The 14,325-nt window shown below is 40.3% G+C and overlaps 1 protein-coding gene across 1 annotated transcript in view; it reads right to left on the bottom strand.

Moving 5' to 3' along the window:
• Positions 1 to 4,162: 4,162 nt before the first annotated feature.
• Positions 4,163 to 14,325, bottom strand: part of bean1 (brain expressed, associated with NEDD4, 1) — a 51,246-nt gene continuing 41,083 nt past the window's right edge. The window contains exon 5 of the mRNA XM_084375115.1: positions 4,163 to 9,169. Coding sequence (XP_084231241.1) covers positions 8,779 to 9,169 — 391 coding nt within the window. The 3' untranslated portion in view covers positions 4,163 to 8,778. The remainder of the gene's footprint in view (positions 9,170 to 14,325) is intronic.

The raw sequence follows: 14,325 nt of genomic DNA, 5'->3' as shown, positions 1-14,325 counted from the left end.
AAGGGACGACACACTGTTGACATGTGTGTCACACTGTAACACAACCGCCCGAACTCAGGACTTTTCTCTTTAGTTCCTGCTCCTTTTACTGTTTTTATTTATTATTTTAACCCCACAAAGATACAAACTGAACATGTTTAACTGGTTTAAATGAACTTTCTGTGTGAGTTCAGCTGTTTGTTGGGACTCTGGATGTGTATTTACATGAATCATCCACTAGAGGGCGACATTGTAAAGGCCATGAGGAGTTCATAGGTATGAAATTATATAAACTTACATTTTGCAGTGGAAGTATTAATAGATCAGGATCCTTATTATGCAGCAGTCTGATCCCATCACTGGGTTACTAGTAAAATATATATATTATAAGATTCCTGCAGGTTTTTGCAGAGTAACCTAAAACTGAGGGGTTATATATAATGTATATATATATATAGGTTGTTTTTTTTAAGAGACAAAGTAAAATGAATGTTAAAACAGCAGCACTGGGTAGCAGAGAAGACTGAAGAACAATAATTTACATAATAAATTACCATGATCTACAGATAGATGTTACTTCCCTGCAGAAATGCTTAGTTGAGACTGAAATAAAGCCAATTTCATGTTTTATTGGTCACTTTACATGATAGTTTTTTGTTAAATATCCTTTATTATTATCCTTTATAATGATCAGATTGGCTTTTAATTGGCTTTTGAAAACCTACTTTTAAAAAATTGATTCTCAGTGATTTTATTTATGAATTTCTTTTTTACTCTCTTTGAGTCTTATGTTAGTTTTCATGGCTTTTAGCTTGCTTTTATGTGTGTTGCGTTTATTCAGCTGTTATAATTGTAAAGCACTTTGTAACTGTGTTTTGAAAGGTACTATATAAATAAAGTTTTATATCATAATAATTATTATTATTTCTAATTATGTTTTTCAGGTTGGATGAATAAAAGCTGGGGAATCTTTATTTATGTCAGATTTTATTGACAATAACAAAACATAATATATATTAGCTAATTATACAGGGATACATTAAATTAAATAACCTCCATAAAACCAAAGAAAAGTAATATTCACAAATTGAAAATATTGCCCTCTAATAAAAATGACTGTCACACTTTTTATCCTCTTAAAAAACAAATATAAAAGATAATCGCCACAAGAACACGCATTTTATTGTGTTTATTTCTTTTTCATCTTTTGAGTGAAACAGTTTGGGTCAGATTTTTAGGTTTTCCGAGCTGTTCCCGAGTCGTCTTCTCCTGCAAAAGAAGTTCAGAACATTTTGTAACAAATAGTTTTCACAGTCTGGTATCAACACAATCACAACACCTTCTCAAAAGCTGAAGTTAGTGACCCTAAACTCTGTGGAGACACTGAGAAGAGGAAATTATACTTCGATAAATGTGGTACGAACGCATGTGAATGGTTTTTATGTGCTGATGAGGTGTAAAGATTCAGCTGCTCTGATAGTTTACAATTCAATATTACAGGACATCCTTTTAAAACATTAATTTCCTACTTTACAAGCTGCCTTTGTTTTTCATTCAGATTAGTTTGCTATGAAAGTTCACTTTGCAAAGATTTGTTCTGAACAGGTATAAAGCCTTCACATTTGGGTTTTAGCCAGAATAATGTTGTTGCTTTAATGCAGCTTCAAGCAGGAATTCTTGAAAAACGTGACTTTACTTTTTTCAGTAACGATTTAGTATTATTATAAGTTACTGGCCTGGTGAAAATCAAGAAATAAATATTGTTCCATGTTTCCTTGGCTCCTCTTATGGTATTGCAGAAGCCTTAGCACTGTTTTTTTTTTTTTTTGAAGGGTATGAAAGTAAAGTACAAACACTTCTAAGTAAATATTAAAGGTCCAGTGTGTAGGATTCAGTGGCATCTTGCCATGTGTTTGCAAATTCAACTGAATACCCAAATCTGACACTCTACAATGAGAAGACCCTCTGTAGACCCAGTGTTTGGATTGTCCGTTCTGGGCTACTGTAGAAACATAGAAGTACAACATGGAGGAGTCTGTGGAAGTGGACCTTTTCCTTCTGTAGGCTCATTCAAAGGTGACGAAAATAAAAAAGATTTGTATGTTGCATTCAAGCAACCAACTCAAACATTTCTGGTCGTCTACTAGAAAATTACAGTGGGAAGCCAAAGTCGAAATTCCTCCGTGTACACTCAGGAGAGAGCAGTTTTCTGATGTCAGCATCAATGGGGAGGAGGTAGGATGTATTTGTGGGTGACAGTATTGGTATAAGTCTAGTTGATGGAATACTTAGATGTGTTTCCACGTTTAAAAGTGCTCTAAAATAAAATGTATAATGAGTCGTTTTATGTAAGGAGGCATCACTGCTGAGGGTTCAGCTGTTTGGACACTTGCCAAAGAGACATCATTCTGTTGCAGCTAAACAAGTTTTTTGTTGACTTTTGTCGACGTGCACCTGAAACACTTGCAAGTGTTAAACTCCAATCTCCGAACTTAACAGTAGTTTCAAGTGATTATGCACTAATGCAAACATTGTTTCACTTTGTACCTTTTACATAAAGGTAATACGGCCATATTTCACATACTGGTGAGAACACGTCAGCATCAGATCCTGAGTGGAGTTGACTGTGTCTGATAATAAAAACTTAACATATAAGTGACACAGTGTAATTACTAAAGTTTACCGTTCGTATCCACGGTGTTGGGTTTGCTCCTTTTTATGTCGTCCAGACTGATTTTCAAAATTTCTGGCACAGCCACATCTCCTGGGATAACTGTAGGATTGGAGCAGATCCCATCAGAAACAAATCCACAAGGTTATTTCTTAGTGCTGCTCGAGTATGTAAGTAAGAATTACCTGGACGCTGCCCAGGTGAATCAGGTGTCGTCGCTTTGAGCCCGAACACAACAGCCAGGAGCAGGAACATGACCAGAGCTTTCATTTTCTACAAGAGAGCACTCAGACTTAGTGCAACCCTCAGTCTGTCTCTTTATGGTAAAAATTAATGATCCTTTTTAATTGTCAGTAAAGTCTGGAAAGAGATTTTAAATAATAACTCACCTTTGCTATTAAACTCAGCAGCAGTCCTCTGTGGGTGGGTCTTAAACGCTGAAGCTTTTATGGTGCCTCTGCTGTGAGTCTGACTTTTATATCAGACTGGCAGGCCTCAGTCGGGGCGTGTCGGGGTGGCAGAAGTATCTTAAAAATCTACCCAGGTCAGTTTTGGGAAGAATAGGCTCTATAAATAAACAACTCACTTGTGTCTTGTACTTCAAACTACTTGTATTACTTGGTTGTTATTGAGCTTGTAATTGTAATAATAGGTCGGGCAGTATTTGACAGTATTGAGTTACAGAGAAAGTGTCAATTTTCCACCTGAATATTGCCCAGATGATGCTGCAGGCAGATAAACATCCTGTCTATATAGTATGCTCTTCTCACATCTCGCATCTGGCAGCAACGCAGCTCTCTGAATCTGTTTGTGTAATATGTAAGAATGTAAAAATTCATCTCCCACCCGGTCCTCCACCATGCAGGCTTGTTCTAAACAGCCTGAAGGTGAACAAGCATGCAGACCCATCAAACATCCTCCTTCAAGAAATCCCAAAGAAGCAAATATTTGCCTCTCACATATTTCTGGAAGGTCGATTGGAAAGGAGTTCAACACCAAGGTCTCATGAAGCCGCTGGTGAGATTTAGCAACATTTGAAGTTGGCAATTGTTGACTTTTTGTTTGACAAATAGTCCGACTACTGGCAATATGTTCAAAGATGTTTGCGTGACATTGAAAAAGAAAGTCAATCGGTCAGGAAAACGCTCAAGACATCAGTTCTGTCAAATATATGCTGGAGTAACTGCACACTCAGCCCATTAAACCACAGGGTGATCAATGATCCATAATCATCAGGGCTACCACACGTTGTCTCAGCTCTTCTTCTGGTATGTTAATTGCATGAAGCTACAATATAGTACATTCACTTAAATGTGTGTGTGTGTGTGTGTGTGTGTGTGTGTGTGTGTGTGTGTGTGGACATAAAGAACAGGACGCTGGGCTTCCCGTGGACGCTGAAAGTGAAAAAGAAATCAAAAAACACAAAGACAAAAATATTAATTCTGCATGTTGAAGCATGTCTACAGATCATTTGTTTGTGAGCGAGTGTTTGCTCAGAACCAGCCACTCAGATTCGTATAAGACTTCAGATTTATTCACTCTTCTCTACAGAAGAAAATATTTAACAAAATCTCTAATACAGGAACATAAAGAAACATTATTGACCGCAGTTCCTAATATATACACGAAGTCTGTTGTCTGGAAAGACGGAGAAAAGAAAAGAGAGAGAGGAGAGATGGGAGGAAGTGATACACATGTCAGACATTTACATTTACTTACAGAGAACGCACCCACAGTATAGTGCTGCTATCCTAGCTGAAATAAATAAACAAGTGTGCTAGGCCCGGAGCAATCGGAAAAATATGTCTCTCTACTGTAATAATACTGACAACCTGATGATCTTTACAACTTCTCCTCTAATCTAATAAAAGCATTAACACTCCTCAACCTAACACAAACTGAAGCAGACCCAGGTGACGACGCTCTGATTCACCGTCCAGGGTCACACTTTTTAAACAGCGTGATGAAAGCTGAATGTCACGTTGTAGTTCTGTATCACCCTCTGCTGGATGATTGGGAAACTTTGACTTTGTGTCGGCTGTGTAAAGCTCTACATTCGTTACTGATCTGGATGATATTTTCAACGTACGTGGGAACGTGTGCAAACACGAAACACATTTATTTCATTTTCGAGTGAATACTGGCTATAAAGAAAGCAACTCAGGAGGGAATGAAGGCTTTGGAAAAAGGTGGATTGTTTCATGATTAGAGTTGAATGCTTTGCTAGATTCTCAGTGTAACTTTAAATTTAATATGCTGTATTTTATACAGTCAGCATCCCATAAAAACCTTCTAACGAGGTGCAGCACTGTTTATATCGACTACTTTCAAGAACGACTAGTCTACCAAGGACTTAGAAAAAGGCTCCACAACCTACTCCGAATATAAGAACAGCGCGTTACAGCGGCAGGGATGCAGGCTCAACGTTTTGTTGTACTTGGAAATCATCATCAGGAAGTTTTTAACATGCAACGTACATATTTTCAGATATCAGTTGGTCTCCTTGTTAATTTAAATTTCATTACAATTTCCTAAAAGTCTGTGTCATAGTTGTAGATTAGTAAAAAGGCTAATTTTGTGATTTTGTTGTCTGATTCCTCTTGAGTTTTTACAGGACATGCACTTTATTAATGCACTCAGAGTATATTAAGCCTCTCTGTACGACCTCTTTCACGTCTTGTATAGTTTAATAACATTACGTAAGTAAACACACTGAATCCCCGGTCACCAATTGAATTTTTGGGGTAATTTCAAAATCTACTTGTTTTCACCGTCACTGACAGAATTATCACTACATCACTAATTGGCCCACCGAAGCCGATCAATCAATCATCAGAAGCAGATGAATCCAAATGAGAATAATAAAGTGTGTGGGAGAGAAAGCAACACAGAAAAGAGAAAAAGAGAGTAACTAAACATGGATGGAGGAAAAGCATGCATGGCAAAAGATGTAAAAACCGAGGATCAGATATTTGGTGTAATGCGAGGACAAGAAACGGATGTAAATTGTGCACTTAACTCATCTTCAGCTGCCAACATCACAACGTATCAGCAAGGATTCAATAAATGATAAGATCTTCCACACCACATCAGAAAACCAACACTTCATAACATAACGGAACATAAACAGCCCAAAGCACTGGGTTAGTTGCATTGAGATTATTAGATTATGGCTACAATGTTCAAGCTAACAGTCTGAGGGCTATCAGGCACATATTTCAAACACAAAAACAACGTCACACGAGGAGGACGATAAAGTTACCGAGAAAAAACACAATCCCGAAACAATAAATAACATTTTGCATTGTTATTAAAACTCAGCCTCATTGACGTCCTGCTTCAGTAACTGGTGATACACACACAACTTTTTATTAAAACACCGCTCCTTTGCTTCTGTCTTTGTCACAATATGGTAAATGATGAATACGTTGAGGTGATGGAACAGGGTCTCTGCAGCCGTAGTGGAGGTGTCCTGCTCGAGGGGCACAAACAGTGGTGAGTTGCTGGTTTAATCTTGTGTGGCCACACATAACGCTGCCTGGATTATTATCCATTATTATTATTTTTTTTTTTCCCAATGAGACATTTACGCACTTATGCACAGGATCAAACTAAACTCTGGTTAAGGTTAGGCAAAGTGAATCCTCTTGACAAAAGGTCAGGAAGAGTCTGCAATGATGATTTATTAAAATTTCCATTAAGATGGGAGCTGCGAGCCGAGGTCTGTACTTTTACATTTTCTGCTGCACTGTGACCTTGGTGTTGCTGAATTAAACTGTCGAATGTACTTAACTTTTTACTGATTTTCTCAACCTACAATCCTTTTACGCACCAGGGGCGATTTTTTATACGTGTGCAATTAATCGAATAATTTGCACGTCAACATTTTATGCACACAAAAGTGAAAACAAAATGTCAGAGCGAGGTTGAATTTCCTGAGCTTCCACTCCACAAATGAAGGAGTCGACCAATCACGGTGTGCGAAACAGATGTCACATCACATTGCAATGGCGGACCTGTTGACCTAGTTTAAAAAGACAGTATGACAAAGGTGATTTGGGAGGAATAACCTCGATCGTTCCCTGTACTTATGCAGGGTTTACCGATGGGAACCTTAAGCTGTCATACATCTGCGCTCTCCTCAAATCCACCAGACTACTTTGATAAAAACTGTAATTTTACCTTCTACCTCTGCAGCCCCCGGGGCCTCGCTCAGAGCTCTGCAGGCTGTCACTATTTTCTTGCTGTCATAATATACTCATGTCTTAAATTCACATATTTGAGCAAACTGTCGCAAATTTGAAATGCTGTCGATGTGAATCACGTGACATATTTGCAGGCGAGTATTCAGCAAACTCGTGTCATGTATTTGTCACGTCCCTGGTGTGAAAAGGCCTTTAATTTCTCTGAGATGCATCACTTTCATACCTAAAAGTGAGCATTCAATTTCTGCTCTGCTATTAAATAATTAATAATTTAGGACATTAGATGAATCGTAGAAACAAGCCGCTTTTTTCTTTATAATCAATTACTCATTAGTCATTTTTTGAATCCTCAATTGCTGGATGTAAAGCTTATTTTTTGCTGTCTTGTGAACTGAATATCTGTTTTGGACTGTAGTCCGACAAAAAAAACAGCGATTTGAAAACGTCACTTTGAGCTTTAAGACATTGTGGTGACCGTTTTCACTGTTTTCTGACGTTTCATAGATCAAAATCTAAATTAATTAATCAAGAACACAATCAAAAGATTAATCAGTAATGAGTACAGATTATTATTCCTGTCGGGTTTTTGGCAAATTAATCTAGTCGAGGCTAAAGTGGCCACATCAACATCCGTGTCTTTCCCGAATTAGCAATCTGATGAATCACATGATCAAGTTAACACCATCCAGTGGCTGCAAACGCAGGTTAACTGAGAGGATGTTTAAACCTTTAGTGCAATAACGAAAAAAAAAACACCTACATGATGGTTCGAGCCGAGTTAAAGACAAAGTCAGAAGCATCCGTTCCTCTAGTGAACAGTGTGTTAAGGTCTACAGTTTATGTGTAACGTCTTTGTTGCATCAGCCCGACCTCATCAGGAAAGGAGGGCTGCGAGCTACATGTTGCTGCTGGGGTCCAGTTAACAGAATCGATATTAAAACCAGAGCCCTTGATAGAAAAGAGTTACGACAATTTGTACGACAGTGTGACAAGTTGAAAGCCCCTCTCTGGTGATGACGGATGTTCTGCTGTAAATATTAACATAGTGCTTGGCCCAAAGGCTGTCGGACACAAGTGGATTTCACTCTTTCGTGTCCAGGTAGCTTCCTAACCATTTCATTACGGAGTCATCGCTCTAACGACTAGGATACTACCACCACACTGGAAGCTACAGAACAGCACACTGCTCTAAACACACGACAGAGACGGAGACTGGAGATCAGCAGTGGTGTTCTGGTAGTTTATGAAGTCTAACACAATCATCGATCATTTAAATAGACGGAGAGGTGAGGATCATACCAAAAGAAATGTGAAGGGGTGGTGGGGTACTCCGTGTGCTTGTTTATACCTTAAACTACACTACTAAATACCACAATGATATTGTTTTACACTTTCTTCTACAAAGTCAGCTGGCTGTCGTCAACAGTGTGATGATTAGATGCATTTTCGTTCCAGTGATTCAGCCTCCAAACTCCAAACACCGACACGTGACTCTCAGATCAGTCCTCATCCAATGAAAGAGAGCTTAACAGTCAGAAAATGGCAAAAACTGAACCAGACAATGGCGTCATTACAAGGAGGAGGATACTGTCCGAGGGAGCGTCAAACCTTTTTGGAAGCTGTCGTTCCAGAAACTTTACAGATCAGTGAGTTTTAAATTTTTATCCACAAACAAACTGTAGTTAAACTGTCGAAAACTGGAGTCTTGGCTGTGTTTCAGTCCACTGAGAAGCTGACGTCAGCAAATTTTCAGCCTTATTAGGTGTAAGCAACTGTGTGAAAAAGGTGTGCATCTCATTTAGTGTCCTTTGTCTGGTGTCACAGCTGCTCCTACCAGCCATTTTGTGCGCCCGCGTCGCAAGTGTTTGTCTGATTCAGCTGGAGACGACCAACAGCGCAGGTGAAACAAACAAATTAATCGTCCTACGAGATCTGGTTCGCTCCCGGCTGCGGGGAGTTGTCATCACCCCCCCTCTCTGATTGGTGTTTATAAAGGTCACATGGCATGAGGGGGAGGGGCTGTCCCTGCTCGGCCAACACTGACTCATAAGGCGGCGCTGCTTCCAGCGGGAAGGAGATGGATGCGATGTGTTGCGGCTCCTGCTCCTGTAGTCCCAGAGGGTAGAGGGAGGGGGTGAACCAGGCGGCGCTGGCCGAGGTCTCTCCGCTGTATGGAGACGGATCCAGACTGGTGTATTCAGGCTGCTCCTCCTGCTCTGCCCCTCGCTGAAAGGGGTCCAGTAGGGAGTAAGGAGGCGGGTCATCTGTAGGGATGTAGATCTGGGTCGATCCTGGGCCAACACACTCATCGTAACTGTGGAAATAAATAACAAAAAATAAGGAATTAGTACTACGGGGGTGAAGATGATGGAGAACCAAAGTTCATTCTCTCTGGTTCGGATGTTAGCGCTAACAAAGCAGCACACTGGGAGAAGAGTTGAGGGATATTTTTATTTATTTTTGGAACTAGAGTTTTGTTTGACTGCCAAGACCTGGATGAAGTCCAGTCCAAAGTGTCTGGACCTCTAAAGGGACAGTTAAAAGTATAGGGAGGGCGATTCTGGGGATAGATAGTTGTTTTTTGAGTCTTGTTCCCAGGTCACTTTGGGTCAGAATTTCAGGCTGAACATCGACCCAGAGCGTCAGTACTAAACGACATATACGACTTATCCATCCAGACTGTCTTGGTGTGAGTGATGTCTGCCTTCTCTATAATATAATAGAAGTAACTGGTACTCGGCCAACAACACAGAAGGAATCAGTTTTCTTTATATAGCACCAATTCACAACAAAAGTTATCTCATAACACTTTTCGATTGGAGCAAGTCTAGACCATACTCTTGAATTAATTCTTTAATTTACAGAGACCAAACATATCCCCCATGAGCAAGCACTTTCTGACAGCAGCGAGAAATAACTGCCTTTAAACAGATAGAAACCCTCGGAGCAGTGCAGGACTCATGGTAGGCGGCCATCTGCCTCAACTCTACTTCTGAAATGTCCAAAACTCGGCAAACACCAAAACAAAGACGAAAATCTAGATGGATAAATGGCTCAAAAGGTGAGAGGAAAAATATGTATTTTTGATTTGCAAGTGCCGGTTAAGAAATCAACTGTTCCTGTGACTTGGTGAGCAGAAACAAACAATTACACCTTGTGCAAACCTAATAAAACATTCAGCACTTTAAACTGGGTCACTAGTTCTGGATCACTTTTAAACGAGCTGCAGCTACGGGGCAGTGTTTTGTGGAGCCGTCTAATGGAGATTTTCCTCAATAGCATCATTTGCTGAGGCTCACGGCTGACGAAAGCATTGATTATTAGTGACATAAAATCATCCAGGAGACTTCTGGAAGCAGTCCCAGTTCGCAGCAATCCCATTGTCCCGACTCAAACAATGTACAATTGTGCGTCTGCTACGTCACAGCTAACTCTATGATCCATTATGTGCTGACAGCTGTCCAGTTTCGTCTGTCTCTCCGCACTGACAGGGACACAAAAAGGAAGAGAAATAACCTTGAAAGATCATCTTAATGTAACAACAACAAATGCAAAAATAGCTTTAAATATGTCTTAAAAACCTGCCTTCTTGATCCTGCCTCCTTAGTTGCCAACACAAATGCAGTGCTGCACTGACTTGATACCATCCATCAATGCAGGAATGTTATGATTTAAACATGTGCAGAGAATATCTCCTCCAACGAGGTTCATAAAACATACAAACTTTGGTTTCTCCCCTGACTGTGTTTAACTCTCTCCTCGGGAGATTTATCAGTCTGTGTTTGAGAGTTCAGAGGTTTGGGCTACATTGCTGAACAGCTTGCTGGGAGCGGATGAAAAGCCAAAGTCTGGCTAAAGGACATCTCAGAAGGCCAAACAGTGTTTTTTGGTTTGGAAAACATTGTTTTCTGGTTAACTACGGCACACTGCAGAGCTGCAACCAAAACAGGTTTTTTTTTTAGCCAAAACAGGGTCTTTACCTAAACCTAACCGGATCAGACCTGGTCCAGTGATCCATTTTCTTCCCTGTCTGCCCATTTTGACCTGGACATCAGCTGAAACAAGCTATTTCAATGGTCTGTCGTATACTCGGAGGTGCGTTCAAATGTTTTTTCTCCTGAACAAATGCTCTGCAGTGGTGTTCTTATGTTAATAAGAACCCATAAAATCATTTTTTAAAATAAATTTCCATCCAAATTTTTTAGATGAAAATCTTCTTTGTGTGAAAGGGCTTTTATTCTGACGATCGAGTCTGAAAACTCACTATTCATGGTTTTGGTTTTAGTTATTTGTACGACTTTAATCACACTAATACGTTAAACTTAATGCAAATTATTCTTAAACTGAAGATAAAAATGCTGCGTGTTTCACCAGCAGCATGTAGCAGCAGCCTCCGTTTGTTCTTTACACACAAACACACACACAAACACACACTCAGAGCCTGCTTCCTCCTTCCTGCTGTTTTTTTGGCAGATTCCCAAAACTCTTCCCTGATGAACTCCTCCAGCAGCCCCAGAGGTCGTGTTTCTACCAACCTCCTCCCTCAGCCGGAGAGAGCAGAGAACATACAAAACAGAGTGAAACTAAACAGAAAACAGGATTATAAAACCAGCGAGTGTGTGTGTGTGTGTGGTAGATGGTGATGGGGACATAGGAAGCAATAAATCAGAGTAACTCAATCAGCTCGGCGGTTAACTGTATCAGCCTGGTACCACGCAGTGCTGCGAGTGCGTGTGTTTTACCTCGCCCTCTTTCTTTCCTTCAACTTCTGTTCTTTCTTTTTATTCCTGTGTCTTTTCTCCGTCTCCTTCACTATCCTCTGTGAGGGTGTGTGCCCACTTGCCAGCTATTTTAAAGCAGTGTTGGAGACTTTGAGTGTGTGTCTGTGTGGTTTCCTGTTCAATGTGTAAGTTTCTTTTAAGAGAGGGGAGCTCTTCTATTTTAGCCGTGATGTGAGGACGAGGCTCAGTCAGAGAGACCTGGTGTCACCTCACACACCTCTCCCTGTGACCAGTGATCAAAAGATGGTGTTTTGTGTTTTGTTTAGCTCATTTTATTACATTTGTGTTACAAAATCACTGGTTGGTCATTAAACTCGCAAATTTGCAAGAACTTTCATCAGAGAGAATGTTTTTTCATTGATCTCGGCAACTTTTGGACATTCACATCAGCATTTTCTTTCATTTTTTAACCAACAATGGCTTTGATACCCAGTCATAGTCATTTATCCAAACACACTGGATAGAACCAACATTTCTAAGTACGATCTTGTGAGAGAACTGGAGCTCGTCTTATTCCCAGTGTGATCCAACCACCAGGGGGATGAAGACACACTGCTGGTCCTCTGATAATTGCAAGGAACCTTTAATGTGACCCGCTTGGAGATTTGGTTACTTCAACATCTTCTTTAATGAAGAGTTTACACTGTCAACACAGTATTTCTACATAGATGGTTAGCAGTATAATCACTGTGTTATCAACATTTAACTGTATTATTCTCTTTGTGACACTTTTTAAAATGATAGCAACAATATTTTTCTTACATTAAATCTCCCCTTCCACTAAACACAAATCAAAGGACTGGGGGCGAGCTACAATTTTTCTAACTATTTTATTCTGATTGTTTTCTTCTGCTTTGGGAAAACTGACCTTGAACACTCGAGCCACTGCACCTGACGAGGTGAAAATTGGAGACGGGGGAAAGTGTGTGCTGAAGGTGTTACCGAGGTGTTGTAACACGCTGTAAGTCCCAGCGTCTTTGTTCTCTCAGGAGTCATAAGCTCCTCTTGCTCCCCCGCGGCCCTCTGCTGGGTGTGTTTCTGCAAAAGCGTCACACTAGATAATGACTGTGGTGTTTTACACTCATGTGTGTTCTGCTAATGAGTGTGAGCGTGTGTGTGTGTGTGTGTGTGTGTGTGTGTGTGATAGCTAGGTGTGGCTGAGTGAAAATAATTCGTCCCCTCTGAGACACATGCTGGGAGTTACACAACTGTGTATCTGTTTATCTGTGTTTTTTGTCTGCTGCTCCTTTCTGTCTGAGATTCACACACTAATTTTCATGGTACGGTTGCACTAAGAAATAATTTTTTCGGCCCTATGGAGAAAGAAGATGGTAAGATGGTACCCCTCTAGTGGTAGTGAGTGTTGTATATTTAACTTTTAACATTTCAAAGACTGTACCAGGCGACTTTTTACACATCAGATTGTTGTCTCCTGTTACATTTCACCATTGTTCCTGAGAACCAATTTTTGATCTTCCATCTCAGCTCTCACTTTCTCCCTTTCACTTGCTCAGTCCTCGTCCTCGCTATCTGTTATCCTTTCTCTGAAGCCTTCGCTGTTTCTGGGCTCAGTGTTAAAATTGCTGTGAGACGTCCGGACCTGAGATTCTTGAATGTCTTGAATGAGTGTGTACATACTGTTTCTTACTCACAAAGATTCACTTAGAAATAAAATCTCATGCTGTGTACCGTATTGTTCCACGTGTTTTCTAATGATCCTGCAAAAAACTTGCAGTCGGTAGAAAAGACTGAAGCGGTGTGACACTGGTACGATGCTGTAAAGCCTCTCTAGGAGAAAGTTGTCTTCACTCATCTTAATAAACCCTCTCACCTATAAATAACATTCACAATAACATTAATTTGCAATTCTATGTTTACTAACCTGAATTTTTTCACATTCAAACATGATAACTTATTGTTATAACACCAAACATTTTATCATAATATAACAAGCATCTTTATTTTTTTCTGGCATGCAGCGATATGTTTCAGTTTTTCATTGCGACTGCATGAGGCATCATAAGACGTTTTTATGGTCAGGTTTATGCACTCACTCACTGTTAGGGACCGTGGTCTGGTTTAATACAGAAATGGTGATTTAATACCATTTTACTAAAACCACAGTCTTTCTCAAACCTGGACCAAAGAGCCTTTCTGGCTTAAACCGAACCACAGAGGGGAGTTTTGGTATGAACACTGCTCTCTGAACTCCTGTGATTTGTACGCCCACCTTCCACCCGACCTCCTCTCTGTGACTCTGGCAGCGATTATATGACACCAGAATGTAATCAGGAAAAAACAAACGACAAGATAAACCTAATTTTCTCGATGACAGGTTTACAGTCAGCGTTACTTTCTTTTAACAGTGATGAGGATCTATCCCTGACCTCATCCTGGATATTTGTCACGTTAGTAAAGGTAGTCAGATACACACAGGTCATGAGAAAGGGAGGACCTCTGGCATGTGTTCATTCACTGGTTGTGACGCTCTACAGAGCTGGACGCCGGACAACGCTCGCTACAGAATCGAGCATATGGTCTCTGTGTGTGAGTGTGAGCATGTGTACAGCTGGCATGTCTCTGCTCTCGACCACTGTGAGAGGCACTAGCCTGTGGAGTGAAAGGGCCATATAGATGCTGTACTAACAGGTGTGTGTGTGTTGTGAGGATCTGATTTCTCAGCATAAAT

This window comes from Pagrus pagrus (genome assembly GCF_965226575.1).
Source record: "Pagrus pagrus genome assembly, chromosome: 15".
NCBI classification, from domain to species: Eukaryota; Metazoa; Chordata; class Actinopteri; order Spariformes; family Sparidae; genus Pagrus; species Pagrus pagrus.
This window is presented reverse-complemented; position numbering and strand designations above follow the sequence as displayed.